At 41.6% G+C, this 18,657-nt stretch overlaps 1 protein-coding gene across 5 annotated transcripts in view; it reads right to left on the bottom strand.

The window, feature by feature from the left end:
* TMEM9B (TMEM9 domain family member B) overlaps positions 1 to 14,852 on the bottom strand; it is a 34,087-nt gene extending 19,235 nt beyond the window's left edge. For 3 of the 5 annotated variants that reach the window (XR_004970407.1, XM_036325309.1, XM_036325307.1), the window contains exons 1-5: positions 14,655 to 14,852; positions 12,148 to 12,239; positions 8,590 to 8,698; positions 6,629 to 6,763; positions 1,489 to 1,662 (exon numbers count right to left, since the gene is read on the bottom strand). Coding sequence is in view for 4 of the 5 variants with exons in the window: in XM_036325309.1 (XP_036181202.1) it covers positions 1,507 to 1,662; positions 6,629 to 6,763; positions 8,590 to 8,698; positions 12,148 to 12,239; positions 14,655 to 14,759 (597 nt within the window). In the remaining variant the exon portion in view is untranslated. Of the gene's footprint in view, positions 1 to 501; positions 1,663 to 6,628; positions 6,764 to 8,589; positions 8,699 to 12,147; positions 12,240 to 14,654 lie in introns of those variants that run through there. The other 2 variants (XM_036325306.1, XM_036325310.1) reach the window with 2 other exon arrangements.
* Between the last annotated feature and the right edge of the window lie 3,805 nt (positions 14,853 to 18,657).

An 18,657-nucleotide genomic window follows, 5' to 3' on the forward strand; every position in this document is an offset into this window, starting at 1 on the left:
TTTTCCTTCTCTAGCCTGTTGATGTGATCTTCGAATATTCAACCAGTCTTGAATCCTTGACATAAATTTCACTTGGTTGACATATTTTAATATTAATAAAATCAATAATTTAGGTTAAATTTGTAGGTCTGAAAAATTGTTTTTTATTAACCAAAAAATCCATTAATAGCTTCTAAAACCTTATACTTATGAATTTAATGTAATTTAATTATAATTTTTGCCAAGAATTTCTTATAACATGCATTTTAAATCTCCTAATATATCAAAATGGTATATGTATACTTTCAGAGGTCTTAGTACCAACACATTCTCTCTCTCTCTTTCTCTCTCTCTCTCTCTCTTTCTCTCTCTCTACACACACACATGTAATTTAGTACCAATGTTTTATGATTAGACTGGTCTAAAACAGATCTCACAATAGGGTGCACATGCCTTTGCATCTCCAAGTTCATCATATAGCAAAAGAGGGAGAGGAGAAAAGTTGAGACATAGATACACTGGTAGGTTTTTCAAAAATTATTTTTATTGTTCCATTCCAAAGAGGACATAGGAAGAAAAAAGCCAGTTATCCAGTGACTGTTATACCTTCAGAGGGAGGCACACAGAACTCCATTACTTGTTCAACGCTGCACACACCACAGCTCAAACAGCTGCCTCTCAACCTGACCAAAAATGCTGACAATACGTGTATGTCATCAATCCATGGCTTGGTTTAAAAGAAAATTTCTTTATTGCAAGTATCCAAGTCCTTAGGATTCATCCTTAAAGATATTAGGGGATGAGAAAGACCACTCATGCCAAGACTATGTTTAGTCATTAGAGTAAGCTAGAAAGTGGCCAGTTTGTTTTAGGATGCACTGCATCACACATCACAGTACTTAAAAGAAAATCTGCATTTTGTGAAGAGGCACCAGGCATTTCAGATCTAGTTTACCATAAAGTGCAGCTGCCGGCCAACCACATACCTAAAGACAGTCAGTGCAAAATTCATAAAGGATAAGTCAGGGCTTTGATGCGGCTGGCCACACTGCAATATAGAAATGAAACTTAAAAATATAAGATAAAGTCTATTTACAAAAGTTTTTTTAGTAAAGTGACTTAAGAAAAGTTATGTTAAGCAGTTCCCACACATCCCTTCCCTCCCCTGCCAAAAAAAAAACAAAACAAAAACCACCTGAAAATTATCTTGAAAACCAAGTTAAAACTGTGTGGTGAAAAAGAGAATGCCTGTTCCAGGTAAAGGACTTCAAGGTAATTTATAGGCAGACGTACTTTGTCACAAATAGGATAAGGTTTATTGGCGACTTGGTGTGTGCTTTAAAAAATGTCTCTATTAATATGTTAACAAGAAAAAAATTCCAAGCACGTTTTTGTTTTGAGTTTTGAATTTTCGAGCAAGAGTTGGTGAAATCAACAGGGTGTTAAAACAAAACCCAGGAAAAATCAGTCAGTTTTTTCCAGTTGCCTGCATTGTTGCTTTCTAGTTACCTCGAATTTGATTCTCAATTAGCTGAGGACAACATGACGGTCAAAGACGGACTTCCGCTGCTCTTGAACTTGAAGCTTCCAGCGCTGCTGGGCATACTCTACCTTGTTCAGCACATTGGCTCGACTGCGGGAGCGGGCCAGCACATCGTGGGCATTTGCAAATGGCTGGTGATCCTGAAAGTCCAGGAATGGAGACCATAAGAATGGTATAATTGGTGTAAAACATACACACAAAACAGCAGTTGTTCAGCCAGAGACAGAAGCAGCTGGGTTTTTCAAAGAACAGACCATCTATTTGCCCAAGCATTTCTAAGCACTCAACTGCTAGAAGTAGGCTGAACTCAACTGCAGAAACAGGTGGTTCAAGTGGCATAAGCGATGAGGAGGTATCTGTGTCATGTTCCCATGAATCACCATTTCCAAAGACATTTCCCTTAAGAAGCAGGGACCAAAGATAAAGACAGTGGTCATTTATGTTAAAGAGAATCTTCCCTAACGGGTAGGGAAAGAAAATCTATTTTCATGTTAAAATCTGTATGCTACAGACACAGAAAGTAGGACTTTTCCTTGCTTCACTCAATACTGTATAGTTGAACTGGAGCAGAGGAAAGACCTATCTTACCTGACTCCCATTATATTAGAATTATTACTTGACACCTGGGGCCACATTCACCCTGGGAGATGAGTTGATAAGATTTTGCCCCCTCAACATATACACTAAATGGACTGGTTTACCCCTTCCCCAATTTGTGATGAAAAGAGACACCGCATGTGCTAAAATTACCCTCTATTACCAAGGGCAGTAAGAATTACTGCTTCAGAATTTCTATTCGAAAAAGACTTGAATCTTTCAATGCTGAGCACTATGGCTTCTATGCTAGTTGCTGCCTTAGGAAAGAGACTATTGAAGGCTTACCCAGGTATCTGTGTAAAAAAACAACTTATCCTGGTCAAAGTAAACCAATGCTACTGATGTTTGTAGTCATTACAGGGGAAACCACTGTGCTAATCTATCTGTGAAGGAGATATAAACACAGCTGCCTAAATGACAAAAAGCATTAAAAACTAACTTATTGCTTTTGTTTGCCTTTTTCTTGATCTCTTTTTCCCAAACCCTGGTTAACAAAGCTTCTAAATGTTACAACATAGGATCCAAGTCACAAGTTTTATCTCTTTTTAAAAAATATATATATATTTTATTGATTTTTTTACAGAGAGGAAGGGAGAGGGATAGAGAGTTAGAAACATCGATGAGAGAGAAACATCGATCAGCTGCCTCCTGCACACCTCCTACTGGGGATGTACCCGCAACCAAGGTACATGCCCTTGACCGGAATCGAACCTGGGACCTTTCAGTCTGCAGGCTGAAGCTCTATCCACTGAGCCAAACCAGTTAGGGCACACGTTGTATTTCCTAAACTAAACTTTGCCTCTAGTAAAGAAACAACATGGTCTTGTTGTGCATGCTTGCAAAGGTTCTATTATATATCCAGGGCAGGCGTCAGCATGTCTATAGAAAGCTATACACACCATATACCTATATATAACCATAACCATGTGTTGTTATAATACCTGGTCTTCTTTTTTTGTTAATCCTCACTCAAGGATATTTCTCCATTGGTTTTTTTAGAGAGAGTGGAAGGGAGGGATGGATAGATAGAAACGTGGATGTGAGAGAGACACATTGATTGGTTCCCTCTCACATGAGCCCCAACCAAGGCCGGGTATCAGTCTGCAACTGAGGTACATATCCTTGACTGGGAATAGAATCCAGGACCCTTTAGTCCGCAGGTTGATGCTCTACCCACTGAGCCAAACCAGCTAGGATTAGTCATCTTTTTATACCAAGACACGTACATAACTGCATCAAAAAGTTTTCTATAAATAATCTTTCCCTGCCTTCTTTACTAAAATTCCCTCAACTTTTTACTTAATTTATGTAACAGCTGTGCAAAGCCTATTAAATTTTTTAATCTTCAAATGAAAATAATAACAATTTCATAAAGTTAAAAATGTATTGAAGATATAAGAAATAAGGTGAGGGAAGAGGAAGGCTAAAGTTGTTGGATTACTTGATTTCCCACAAAGAAATAAACCGATCCAAGGTCATCTAACTAATTAGCACAAACACAAGACTTAAGCTCACCTAACCTTGACTTGGCGTCATATTGTCTAAACATACTGATTTTGTTCAGGTAGATTAAAATGACACTATAAGGATATGGTGATGAACTTGTATATAAAATATTATCACCATTGGCTTATTTTGACATAAACAAGATTAGGAAGAAGGATGTACTTTTTCAGCAGAGCACCTCTCAATTTCATAATCCTGCTATCTACTCTTCAAGGTGGGGGGAGGGGGATCTTTTTAAGGAACAAATTTAAAGGACTAAATAAACCAGTAATTCTTTTGGTCTGTTCTCCACCTATCAGAACAAGATTGAACTAGCTGCTCACGGTCATGGAGGCTTGGAGAATGCAAATAGAGATTTACCCTTTTTATATGTTTGTTCTTTTCACACCTGATAAAATTACAGTAAATACAAAACATGTTTTAATGTAATGCTTTGATAATAGCAATGATGTGTCATGGATATATAATACAGTAAATATTGTGACTGCTTACAGTGAGCTTCGGAACTATTTGTACTAACTCTTGCTTGATTTAAAATGCTCTACAATGAACAAAAATTAAAACAATTTAATTGAGAATTGAACAAAAGCACTTTTAAAAGCACATAGTGAACTCTCATCTTGGGTAAGCAACAACTGTAGAATTTAAATTTAACTTCTTATTTTACATGTTAACAGATTGTTACCATAAATTCACAGCTTTGGTCTGAAAATCCCTCTCTGCTGACAATCAGTTTAACAGATAACTCAAGAGTCAGCCAGGCCTCTCAGAAACAATGTTCTCAAATGGTCATCTTACACAGAGAATCTATCACTGGTGAACAAAAAGGTTATTAAGCACATGACCCCACCAATCAAATGCCTTTCCTACATGTTTTTGTCTACACGTTTGTGCATCCATTTCTTTTATGTTTTTTGATATTATCTATTCCTAAAATCAGGAACTAGATATTTAATGCTGTAAGTGATATAGTTTAAGTGAGACTTTTTATTTATGTGCCTTATAATGAAATGGTTTATATGGCCTTTGAAACATAACATTTTCATGTTAGTTCTCAACTGAGGGTGGTTTTGCTCCCGAGAAACATTTGACAATGTCTGTGGACATTTTTTACTGTCGTGACTGGGATGAAGATGCTATTGGCATCTAGTGGGTAGAGGTCAGGGATGCTGCTAAATATCTTACAATGAACAATGTAGGCAGCCCCCTTCAACAAGGAATTATCTAATCCTATCTTTTGATGAGAGAGAATCATTGATTGGCTGCCTCCTGCACAGATGGAGCCCACAACTCGAGCATGTGCCCTGACCAGGAATGGAACCATGATCTCCAGGTTCCTGGGTCGATGCTCAACCACTAATCCACACCGGCCTGACTACATGTCTCTGTGTTTTATTCATCTCTTTATTGCTAGTATCTAGCATGGTACCTGATAATAAAAAGTTATTCATTTTGTAATGGAAACAAGGGAAAAAGAAGTAAACAGAGGTGTTTCTAAGAAAGTTTTTAACAAAACTAAAATGAAATCTTGGGTAAATGAGTATTCATAACTGATATTCATGAGACAATAATGTATTGATCGCCGAAACCGGTTTGGCTCAGTGGATAGAGCGTCGGACTGCGGACTGAAAGGTCCCAGGTTTGATTCCAGTCAAGGGCATGTACCTGGGTTGCGGGCACATCCCCAGTGGGAGATGTGCAGGAGGCAGCTTATTTATGTTTCTCTCTCTCATTGATGTTTCTAACTCTCTATCTCTCTCCCTTCCGCTCTGTAAAAAATCAATAAAATACATTAAAAAAAAATGTATTGATCAAAAAGGAGGTTCTGGCCCTAGCTGGTTTGGCTCAGTGGATAGAGCGTCGGCCTGTGGACTGAAGAGTTCCAGGATCGATTCCAGTCAAGGGCACGTGCTAGGGTTGAGGGCTCAATCCCCAGTAGGGGGTGTGCAGGAGGCAGCTGGTCAATGATCCTCTCTCATCATTGATGTTTCTATCTCTCCCTCTCCCTTCCTCTCTGAAATCAATAAAATATATATATATATTAAAAAAAAAAAAAAGGAGGCTCTGTTTGTAGATATAACTCAGGCCATCCAGTCAGGATCCACCTTCCCATCTTTTATCAACAGGTCCACAAGCCATTTAAGAGTAAAAGGGCCTCTGACGGTGGTTAGCAAGGGCTCATCCTGGCGTTAGCTTTTGGAATTGGTTCTTGAAGCTTTACTGAATTTTACCCACTTTAAGGAACATAGTCCAATACAGTAATTCAAAATAAGAAGTAATTTCTAAAATATTATATATATATATATATAAAAATGAAAATTTGGAAATAAGCCCAAACAGGATAATAAAACAAACAATATATTCCTCTAAGTTAAAATGAATAACAAGTTTGTGGACTATGTCATTTTCTGGACATTTTTGAATGATGCTGACACAAAAAGCAGACCACAAAACATTTATACACTGACTATACCAACTGTATGGATGGATATAAATGTGTTTTAGAGATAGGAAGAGAATCTGGAGTGATGGTTTTATGTTTCTCTAGAGTTAAAGATCACAGATTTTTAAGAAGAATAACAGGATATATAAAACATCAGCAGGTTATCAAGCTGCACATCATTAAGAAAAGAACAGTATGGTCTTCATGCTTTCCCTCGCTAAAGCCTTTTTACCTCCTATGATATTCCCTGTGATGCTAATAGGGAATGTGTTCAGGTGGGTAGAAAGCTAGCTCAGATGCTTTTCTCAATGTAAAAAGGGGAAGGCAATGAAAATTGCGCCCTGGGTACTGAAGAGCAAAGCCTTGTATAACACACTCACTAAAGATCATCAGTTTAAACCACCATATTTGTGGCTTTACAAATCGATTTCCTCATAAAGAGACATATACTAAAATTAGAACTATCTTTAGCTTCTCTAGTTGACTATTTGCTCCAGTACATGAACATTTATATTACTTCATGATGATGATCTGTCAGCTAGGGCATGCTGAGAACTTACCCCAACATCGTCATCGCTCTGTATTAATTGTGAGTGTCCAAACAGGCGTCTCTTCAGTATGGGCTCAACCAGAGTAAGGTACACCATGTATAGAAGTAGAAGACCCAAAATGGACAGGTAAATTATAATGGTAACCTAAAGGAAATTGAAAATAAGTTATATCTCTGTTCAAGCCAAGGAATCAGAATTCTGTATAACCATAGTAAAGCCGCAGTGAAGACTGGTCTATCTGCTAAGCACACAGGATTTCTATATCAACCAGATTCGAACATAAGAAACAAATTCAATTCTTCACCAAAGTATTAAAGAAAAAAGGAAAAAAAGCATTTTGTCGTGGAGATCTTTTTGTGAGTCTTCAAAACTCCATTTTCACTTACTGCTAATCACCACCGCTAGCACAGCAGTTTTCTTTCTCACCTGAATACAGTGTCCTAGTGCTGTCAAGACAACATAAGAGAACCCTAGCAGAAAATGCAATGCAGATGAATTTCAACAGAATACTCTTTCAGATCAATTTAGATGTTCAAAATATGTTTTAGGTCAGTGATTTACTTGAGATCTTAATTCATGTGCTGACATCCCCAAGAATGGCTTTAATTAAAGACAGACAATACCAAATTTTTGACAAGGATGTGGAGAAACTGAACCCTCATATGTTGCTGGGGGGAATGAAAAATGGTACAACCACTTTGGAAAATAATCTGGCAGTCTCTTAAAAGTTAAACATAAACTTACCTCTCTAAGAAATCTACCCAAAAGAAAGGAAAACTTAGCCACATAAAGACTCGTAAGCAGATATTCATGACAGTATTATTCATAACAGTAAATATCTGGAAATAATCCAAATGTCTATCAACTTATGAGTGGATAAATAAAATGTGGGATATTCACCTAACAGAATACCATTCAGCAATAAAAAGGAATTAAGTACTGACATATGTTACAACATGAATAAACCTCAAAAACATTATGCTAAGTGAAAGAACCAGTCACAGAAGACCACATACTGTATGATTCCATCTTTATGAACTGTCCAGACCTGTAGAGATACAAGGCAGAACAGCCACAGCCTAGGACTGAGGGTAGGAGAGGGATTAACTGTAAATGGACATGAGAGACCTTTTGGGGGTTTTGGGAATGTTCTAAATCTAGATTTTTATAAATTGTTTAAATTTGCTAAGATTTATGGAATTGTACACTTACAATGAATTACTTTTAAGGTATGTAAATTATACATCAAAATTTTTGTTTAAAATTACAAAGTACAGTGAGAATTTCTCTATGGGACACACCCTGCTGCAGCAGGGGCTCTCCCACAGGGTCAACCACACCAGAAAGCATTGTAACTGCTATAGCTGACCATTCCCAGATTTCCCTTGTGCCCTCTTTTTGGGAAAGGAATGGGAAGCTCCATATAGAAAAAACTGGGGAGAGAACCGTTAGTCACCACGGTAAAGTAACTGAACCTATTAGAGGTCCAAATGGTGAGCAGAGTGATCCACCTTCCATTTTCTATAGCAAATAAAGAAAGGAAATCTTAAAATCCAGAAGTGATGATTCTAGAATAGACGAGTCACTCTATGTATGATTCTTCTTAAGGGTTGAGAGGGCAGGAAGAAGAGGGCCTAATCACGCTATTCTCACTATCTTCTGGCATATGTGACCACAGAGAAGCTGGGACATTTTTCTGGAATATGCTAATTACACATAGGGCATTTTTGTGCTATTACACATACCATGCCTATCTACCTTATCTTAATCCACAAAGCATCTCAACAAGGCAGGCAGAGAGCAGGCCTTTGGGGTTGGGGGTTGGAGATGAGGAAGGAGGTAAAGTCTCGGTGGTGAGGAGAGCAGTATTTGAGTAACCAAAATAGAATTCCTATGTCAAAAATTTTTCCGTGTCTCAGTATTATCAAGAACTATTCCAGAAGCAGAAAAGATGGATTTTTGTTTTTCACCTTGATTGTTACAGAGCTTCTTTCCTCATATTTGCATTCACAGCGCAGACAGTATGCTTCTATGTCAGGTTCCCTCACAGACATGAGCTCCACAACATGAAGGCAATCACTGAAAGACACAAAGATAAAATACTGCTCAAGTCTAGCTGGATTTTCTATTCACACTGATCAAAACTTTCTTGAAATCCAGAATAATCACTGAACTTATCCAATGAAAGAATATAAGGAACAAATAATCAATAAGGGAAGTGAAACAATTTCCTCTCTTGATATCAGCAATTTGATAAGATCTAAAAGTCTTAAGAAACCATAAAGACACATATATCGTAACTATTTTCAAAGGTGCTACTGTTAGAAGTTTATAATGCACCTGAAAAATCCCAAATGGGATCAAAACCTATTTAGCAGATTGAGTCATATTCAAACTTGTTTAGTTACCAAGCAAAACTGCTTTAAATGATTTAAAGTGACCTGGGGCATTGTTGAAATATGAGATTATCTCTTTTATGAATCAACTAATATTCTTAATTGCCACAGTCTGGAATATAAATGGCTAATCACACTTAGCAGTTGGTAAATTCTGAAACCTGAACATTCAAAGCTACAGTAAGAAATAATTACTTGTCTTAATAAGCAAATGTCTATTGAAAAAGCATGAAGAAGGAGGATTAGGACAACAAAAATATTTTTTAATGAAAAGTGATTACTTGGAAGAAGTATATCAAAAATAAAAGGCTGAATGTTTTTGTTGTTGAACGTTTTTCTATTTCCCAAACTACATATTTATGGCTTATGAAAAAGCAATTCTATAAAAAAAGCATTTTCCCAGAAACCTGTCAATTCTAGAAAATAATTAAGCTATAACTTCCCCCAGCTAATAAGAGCCTACTACTCTGATCATCTTCAGCAAAAGTAGGCAAACTTTTCTGTATTCCTGTCTTCTGCTGGGCAATTTTCTTCCCTTTTGGCATTTCTTCCTTGGGTATTTCTGGCTCCCGGAAGAACTCTACTAATTTCCTGTCTCTTTCCACCATCCTTCTTGGGGGCACTCAATGCTCTAGGCTGATTCTTTCCGTTTGCCCTATCAAAATGTACTTTTTGTTTTGTTTCATTTCCTCTGTGCTGTGGCTTAAAAAGAAAACCCAAAACAATATAAATGATAAAAGTTCAATCAATTACACTTAACAAAGTAATTGTAATTTAAACAAAGGTAGTATGTAATAATAATAAAAAAAGAAGTCTCCAATGGTAGCATTTCAAATAAGGGTAAGGTCCCACAACTCACACCATACAAGTGTGTGATATCTGTCCCAAACATATAGAAGACTAAGAATGTAGCCCGCTGGATGCAGGCATAAAATGGGCAGAGAAAGCTAAATCCCGTTAAAGGAGTATCTAGCTCAGAATCAGAGTTCATCCAGCCCAATACTTTCAGAGAAGTCACCTGCACAAGGTTACAGAGTAAACTACCAGCTAAAAGGACCCAAATCCAGGGCTTCTGTCTCCTAGGTCAGCCCTCCTGTATCTCTCTGAACTTCAGGAATATCAGACTTATCTCCCATTTAGTTTCCTATTTCAACTTCAGAAGCCTGAGTAACAGTACCTAAGAGTTATTTGAGAATCTAAGTGCTGAGTATTGTGTGTTTCTTTTGAAGAATACAGTTTAATAATGATGAGATACTGGGTGGGAGAGGAAGCTGGAAGGTTGGTTCTGAAGGGCCAGGCATTGTAAACACAGAACCCAGATACAGAACTCGACCACTTTAGGAACTGGGCAACACCTCCCCCTAGTGCCAAAGGGAGGACATTTTTGGCTTTAAATCACACCCCAAACACAAACCAGAGAACTCAAACTTTTCTCAAGTCACACCGCAGAAGTCAATGAAGAACTAATGCTAACAACTGAGCACAATGGAGGCTGAAAGGTAAATACAGGGTGTCCCAAAAAATGTATATACACTTTGAATAATTATTAATTCCAATGGCTTAAGGAAGAAACATCAACTGAGCTATCAGCTGTGAGGTATGTATACATTTCAGGGTGACACCCTGTATATATCTAGGGCCAGATGGATATTAGAGGCCTCATAAGGCCATAACATAACTTGCCTACCCTTCTGCTAGTTAAAAACTTTGTCAGTGACAACTGGGTAATATCACACCTATTCTCAGTAAATGGCTAAGTTGCAGGAAGGAAACAGGGAAGGAACATGCCTTGTTTCAACTGTTTATTTTCAAACCTCCCTCTTTTGACCAGAGATGAATGACATATGGTTCTGTCTGAATCTAGAATAAGAAAAGTCAGTGAAAAGATTAGTGCTAACCACTTGAATAGTGAGTTTATTTGCCACTCAAATAATAGTCATCATATTTTATTACTAATAGAATAAACTGTAAGTGCTCAATATATTTAGAAAATTTATAGGAAAAACTTAAAACTTATTTGAGCTTTCTTATATCAGACGAGATCGGGCGCATTCAGGGTGGTGTGGCCGTAGACTGAGCTTTCTTATATCAATAACTTGCTGCTATAAAACCTATAAGAATATAGCTACATCACTTTGCAATATGAGACCATTTAAGTGGAATGTGGACATTCATAAGAAGTTCTCAAGAACATACTTATCAAATATGAGATTGAACCAAAATGAGAATAGACAATAACATCAAAAAAAACTAAACAAGCTCAAATGCTGCCTTTTCTTTTTCCAAGTCAGCTTGGAATATTGTAACCGCACGAATTTAATGTTGCTTTCAAATTCTTGTAGGCTGTTTATCTATGAAATCAAGTACATGTGAAAGCACACAGCATTTGGAGCTATTTTTCTTCTATGCCTATCATGGTATTCTTCTACTGTGGTTACAAACCATAAAACATGACAATTCCATGGGAATGACCTCATTCATCCTGTGACAAAACAACTGTTTCCCAACCATTTTATGGCACATGCAGAAAAAGCTAGCATTTGCAAGATCCACTGAGATAAACAGAGAAGGCTGCTGGTGGCTAGCCAGTCAGGATCTCAATCATCACATGCCTGCCTGATTACCCTGAGAGCTGAATGGATCAATATCACACCTATAACCTATTCATGGCACACCAACTGGGAAACTGGTGTACATGATTCATCCATTCCTTCCTTAGTCTCTGACACTTTTAAACATAGTCTCCTACATTTGGCAATTTATCGCCAGAACCTACAAGCTGTAGAAATTATAACCCAGATAAATGAGGCTTGCTTACCTTTCACTGAAAAGCAAGAGAGAGGGCCAAAATTTAAGGGGGCAAAGGAAGTAAGTTTAGGTGGCACAAACTCTGCCCCATTTCCATAGAAAACCCACCCTATCTGGGGCTTAGAGTTTTTGCTATATTACTTTAGGCTTACATCATACACTCAGGGTCTTACTCTCACTTTTTCAAATGGAAATGGAATTTGACACTTTTGCTTAGAAAGAAATACTTAAAAAGAAAACAATACACTGGATGAACATTCTGGGCTAACAGTGACAACCACAGAAAGAAATCTGACAGGTAATTAAGCAAGCCAGAATACTTACCAATCTTTTTGGGATATGTTCCTATTATAAATATGTCCAGGAATATCTTTATAGGGAGGACAAATACATTTACACCGAACATCCTCCGAATTCTGTAACCAAAATGGAAACTTAGTATAGAGCTTGTTGACAGTTTATCATAATTCTTTAAAAAAAATGTTTTTATTTATTTCAGAGCGAGGAAGGGAAAGAGAAACATCAATGGTGAGAGAATCATTGATCAGCTGCCTCCTGCCTCCTACATGCCCCCTACTGGGGATTGAGCCCACAACAGGGGCATGTGCCTTGACCTGGAATTGAACTATGACCTCAGGGTTCATGGGTCCACTCTCAGCCACTGAAACACACTGGCCGAGCTATCATCAATATATTTTTTTAATGCACCATATACATTTTGTTGAGCACCTCCTACCAAATATTCTAAAACCATTCACTTAAAACTTTAAGTAACTTTGAGATACATGTTCTTTTTGGTAATTCAAATGAATTAAATATTACATAAAGTCAGTTTAAAATAATACTTAGTTCTTGATCTGTAACTGATTAATCATGTTTATGTGTCAGATAACACTCAAATTGTGCTAATGTTATCACCATCTACCTGTCAGTAGAAAGATATGATACATGGCTAGCTGTGTCTACAAATAAGAATGTTGATTATAAAAGGATTGGGAGGAATCAAACTAAAAATTATTCAAAATTGATTGATATGGACAAAAGGGGTTGGGCCAGAGTCCCACAGAAGGGCTGAAGTTTTAGAGGCAACTCGGCTACAATTAGAAAGAAAGTACATAAGGGAAGCAGCTCGAGTATAGCCGAGATCAGTTTGGTCTACCCTTTGCATGAAACTTTGCTTTTAATCCCTCCAGAGAGGACAACTGTGGATAAAGGAAATTTCAAGAGGTGGAGAAAGGGGTGACTAATATAGGAATTGAGGGGGAGTAGAAGATCCTTCCTCGGCAAAGGGGAGTCTACCTGAGAGGCAGTGGCTCCTCAGACCCAGAGGACCAGGCCCCCTGCTCTGAGATATGGTATGTCTGGCTGAGTTGTCGATAATTCATTCACTCACTCAGCAACCATTTAGTGAGCATTTGCTTGGTGCCAGACCTTGTGCTCAAGGAGGTGGGTTCGGATAAGTATAAGGCATGGTTCCTGCCTATAATTAGGATGCGCCCTAGTAAAGGAGACTGACACATGAATACAAGGTTGCAATGCCCTACCTAAAGTGATGACAAGAGATCTGCAGAGGGTGCCAGTGAGGTTTTGAAAGTCAGGAGAGGAGCTGTTGCTCCTGTTTCTGGTGGAAGGTAGGGAAGACTTCTGCAAGAATCCCTGAGCAAGAACCCCAATCAAAATCCCGGATCTGGCCTTGGCCAGTTTGGCTCAGTGGATAGAGCGTCAGCCTGCGGACTGAAGGGTCCCAGGTTCGATTCCGGTCAAGGGCATGTACCTTGGTTGCGGGCACATCCCCAGTGGGGGGTGTGCAGGAGGCAGCTGAGTGATGGTTTTCTCTCTCATTGATGTTTCTAACTTTCTATTCTTCTCCCTTCCTCTCTGTAAAAAGATTAATAAAATACATTTTTTAAAAATCCCGGATCTGTCCGCCTCTGATGTGTCCTTCCCATAATCCATATTTAAAGATGTTATAAACTCCTATTATTTATTTTTTAAGAAATGCAAGCGCCATTCTGTTTTCCCATCTCGTTAACATGAATTCCTTCTGTTTTCCCCAATAACAAGCTAGCTCATCAAGGAGCAAGCACAAGTGTGCACGGGGCCAGGTGTGGACAGCAGGGGCAGGAGTGGGGCTAGAAAGCAGCACGAGGGGTCAGAAGGGCCGTGACATGGAGCCGGGGAGAAGGCCACCACCTCACCTCTCCTGCAGTTTGGACCCTCCCTTTCCCACTAAATGATCGGGAACAGCGAAGGCAAGAAAGGGCTCGAGAGGCCCCGGGGGGGTCTGGGTGAGGGAGGATGTTAGGCGGTGAGGGCTCCCTGAGTCCTGTTGGGAGGACGGCTGCCAGGACAGGCAAGTTCCCACAAATGGCTGCGTTCCCACCTAAGAGGGAAGACCTCGCAGGAAGGGGACTCCCATCCTCTGGGCCTGGGGACGGGAGGAGTGTGGTCTGGGAGGCTGCTGGGGGTGCTGGTAGGCGGCAGAGCGTCGGGGTGGAAAGCGGCCGTGAAAGGCTCCCTGAGTCGGGAAAGTTACAAGCCTGGGGTGGGCGCTTCGGGGCCGGAAGGGAAACGCCGAGGAGGTGGAGGGGCGCTGCCCGGGCGGGGCAGGCGGGCATCGGGGCGGGAAAGAGAGCGCCGTCAGGGCCGGGGTGGGAGCGGGGGCGGCGACGGCCGGACAGTCGGGGCAGGAGGGCGATGGTGGGCGCTGCCGGGGCTGCGCGGCCCAGAGCCGCCGGTCGGGGCTGGGAGAGGATCGGGGCGGGGAGCAGGTGGAGACCCCGCGGGCGGGGGCGGGGGAGGAGCGCGCGGCGCGGCGGGGCGGGACTCACCTTGGCGGCGGCGGCCGTCCGCACCAGCAGCAGCACCGCCAGCGCCAGGCAGGACAGGCTGAGCGAGGCGCCGAGACGCGGGAGGCCTCCCCACGGAGTCGCCATGGCGGCCACAGCGAGCGGCCCCACAGCCCGGGGCCCCAGACCGGCTCCGGCTCGGGCGCCTCCGCCCGCACTTCCGTCTCGGCCTCCGCGTCACCCGCCGCGCCGGTCCGGCCCCTAAAAGCCTCCGCCCCGGAAACTGTTCCGGGTGCTCAGGGCCCGAGGCTGCGCGGCGCCGGCCCGGCCGACGCTCAGACCCGGGGACCCGGGAGCGGAGGGGCCCCTTGAGGGGCAGCCTCAGCCGGCAGGGCTTGGAGACGCTGGCATGTCTTTCCGGGGCGCAGACACCGCGGGGATGGGGCGCCTTCCCGCCAGGGAGACCACCGCCACCCCTTCCCGGGAAGCGCGCCTCGGTCAGAGGTCGGGGGTCGTGCAGGGACTCGGGACTGACCTGCCGCCCACGCGCGTCCCGGATGCCATTCCCCCCAAGGTTTCCAGCAGCCGGGGAGCTGCCTTCGCGGGTGCGGCCTCCGCTTGGGCCCCGCTGGCCTCGCGCGAGGGGCTGGCTGCCGAGGTGCCGCCTGGGCCTGGGCCACGGGGCTGGGCCGGGCCGGGCCAGGTCGGGCTCCGAAAGGTGTGAAGTTGGCGAAAGAACCGGCTCCCCTAAGTCTTAGGGGAGCGCTGACCCGCCTTTCCAGTGGGCCATCCTCCGCAGGACCTTTTTTTTAAAGCTGTTGCCTCCTTTTCCATGCTTTCCTAATTACCTAGTATTCAAGTATGTATAATTTATCCCAAACTTGCCTCTCAATACATTCAAACACAAGTAACTTATCAGTTTGGTTTTTAAATTGGAAACGACCCTCCCGGAGTCGTCATCCTCCTTCATTCTGGACGGGCTGCTCTCTCAGCCTGCTGCACAGTTTTTGTCCTAGAATACGTTATACTTTCTTCCCCAGGTCCTACCTTTTTTTTTCTGAAAGATTTCCATATTCCAACTCTTACTTTGAATTTTTACATTTCTGTTACCATATCTTAGAGTTACTAGTGCACTTTCATGCCCTCTTTCCCCCTGCCCAATAGCATTCTGTTCCATTTGTGTGCTATAATATCTTACTTCTCTGAGGATATTTCTAGGGCTTTGTTTCTTGAATTGTCTGTGTTGAGTTTTTCAGTTTTTGTTTGTCTTTTCTACCCTTCAAAGCTGAGTAAAAACTCACTTAAGACATTTCTTAAATGTCAGAGATCCCTGGCTATCCATTCATATGTAAGCGTGAGGCATTAGAACACAGACTAGATGCTCTATGTACATAGACAAGGCTTGTAGTGCAGCGTTTTTTAAACTCTGGTTGCAACCCCATTAGTGGTTTGCAAAATCAATGTAATTAGTTGCAGCCAGCCTTCCACCCCCTCCCCCAAACAACAGAATGGAATAGAAAATACTGCATTAGAACACACCACACAGAGAAAGGGGATTATTTTGTGAAACTTTAGTTTCACACACACACAATGTATATATTATATGCTGGGTCAATCCCATACAATGTTTTTTCAAAGAAAGTTTATTTCAAATTTCTTTGAAAAACACCACTTAGGGCACTCAAGGAGATCTCCAACTGTCCAAATAGATAAGGCTTTTCTCTTGGAAGGAGAGGTAAGTTTCTCTGGAGAAAAATTATCTATACTCCTGCCTGCTAGTCTAGTAGCCAGTGTTCATTTAAGTATTTGTTGAACATGTATGTGCTAAACACTGCTGTAGGTACTAGGTATACATCAGTGTATAAAAAAGACAAACTCATTATCCTCTAGGAACTAAGATTCCAGAGGGGAACCCGGACAGTAAGTTATACAGTGTTTGGATACTGTGCTATGGTATCACAATAATAGAAGGGAAACGCTGAATATTTGTATTCAGATGCTGGTTAAGTGGTAAATGCTCTGATTGTTGCACGAATGAAGTAGAAAGCAAGGTCATCTGAGAGTGAGAATGTGGAAGGAGGTGTTAGAGACAGAATGTCTGATTGGCTTGGTCCTCTCAGGATGCTTCCTGGTCCTTCAAACACATAGGCTCCGATTGGCCCACCCTACGAGCTTCTGGTATACACAGAGATCTGAATCCCAGTGGTGGAGTCAACTCAGGCTGATTCCCACCCCATATTTCCTTCCTTTGTCATTCCTTTCAACTTCTACCCTTCCCCTCATCCCTTACTGAGCCTGGAACCTCCTCTCTGGCTGTCCCTCTTCAGACCTTAGAATTGTTTTTTTAAAAATATATTTTATTGATTTTTTGCAGAGAGGAAGGGAGAGGGATAGAGAGCTAGAAACATTGATGAGAGAGAAACATCAATCAGCTGCCTCCTGCATGCCCCCCACTGGGGATGTGCCTGCAACCAAGGTACATGCCCTTGACCAGAATTGAACCCGGGACCCTTGAGTCCGCAGGCCGACACTCGATCCACTGAGCCAAACCGGTCAGGGCCTAACTGTTCTTTTAGAAACTTGTTCACTTTTTTGTTTTGTTAATCATCACCCTAGGATATTTCCATTGATTTTTAGAGAGAGTAGAAGGTAGAGAGGGGGAGAGAGAAACATGATTGTGAGAGAGACATCAACTGGTTGCCTCCCGCAGGTGCCCTGACTAGGATACAGATTGAACTAGCAACCCAGGCATGTGCCCTTGACTGGGAATCGAACCCGAGACCCTTTGGTGCTCGGGCCAACACTTTTAACCACTGCTCAGGGCTAGAAACCTGTTCACTTTAATATACTTACTATTCCCCAACTGGTTCATATATACCAGAGGAACTATTATGAATTCAGACATGTGGGGGACAGTTTCTATAGAACTTTCAAAACAGAGTAATTGCTTCCTCAGCACCAAATGCTCAAAATACACAAGAACCACTACAGCAGCCCCCTGAGAACAAGGTCACCCAGCATATCCAGGAGTCCAGCATTTCATAACGAAACCCCAAGGTATCCCAAATGAGGAAAGCAAAGTTAAATTCCTGTTATCCAGGCTCACAGTAAAGAGATTATATGTCTATACTCCTGCTGCCCTCCAAGTGTCTCCTCTGGCAAACACTAGATGTCTACTAGATCAACCATACTCCCCCATCCCAACCTATTTCTGCTGTTCAAGGCACTGACAGGCTTTTGGAATATTCAACATTGGAGTATGTGGGTTTCCTGGAGAATTAGGTTTTCCGTATTAATTACAAATTGGGAGGCTACTCTGGCTCCAGTAAAAGCAATTGGGATTGAATTCCCCTCCCTGATTTTGGTAGCTAGGATTTGCTGGTCAGGGGCATATATCCAGGAAAGAGTGTGTAAACGTTTGGAAAGAAAGGAAAGGCTTGTAGTCATCAAGCTGCTAGAACCTTTGGACAAGTCATTACCTAAAAGCAGGTAAAGCCCAGTGTTGCTCAGTGGTCATTGCGTTGGCCTGTACACTGAAGGCTCACAGGTTCAATTCCTGGTCCTGATTGGGGATGGTGTAGGAGGCAACCCATTGATGTGTCTCATGTCGATGTTTCTCTCTCTTTTCCTCTCTTCCTCCCTTCCACTCTCTCTAAAAAGCAATGGAAAAAATATCCTCGGGTGAGGATTAAAAAAAACCCCAGCAGTCTGGTTGGTGTATGAACCAGGAGGTCAAGGTTCAATTCCTAGTCAGGGCACATGCCTGGGTTGTGTGCTCGATCCCTAGTGGAGGGTGTGCAGGAGGCAGCCAATCAATGATTTTCTCTCATCACTGATGCTTCTAATCTCATTCTCTCCCTCTCCCTTCCTCTCTGAAATCAATAAAAATATGTATTTTTAAAAAAGCAGGTAAAGATCCAGATTTTTCTCCGTTCTGGTCAGGAATCTGACAGCCCTAGTCTTCCAGAACAGCCACAACCCTTGTATAAAAAGGTCTCTGAGTAAACAGTTGTCACAATGCCCATATACTTGACACCATGTGAGA

Source organism: Myotis myotis, unplaced genomic scaffold (assembly GCF_014108235.1).
Source record: "Myotis myotis isolate mMyoMyo1 unplaced genomic scaffold, mMyoMyo1.p scaffold_m19_p_10, whole genome shotgun sequence".
NCBI classification, from domain to species: Eukaryota; Metazoa; Chordata; class Mammalia; order Chiroptera; family Vespertilionidae; genus Myotis; species Myotis myotis.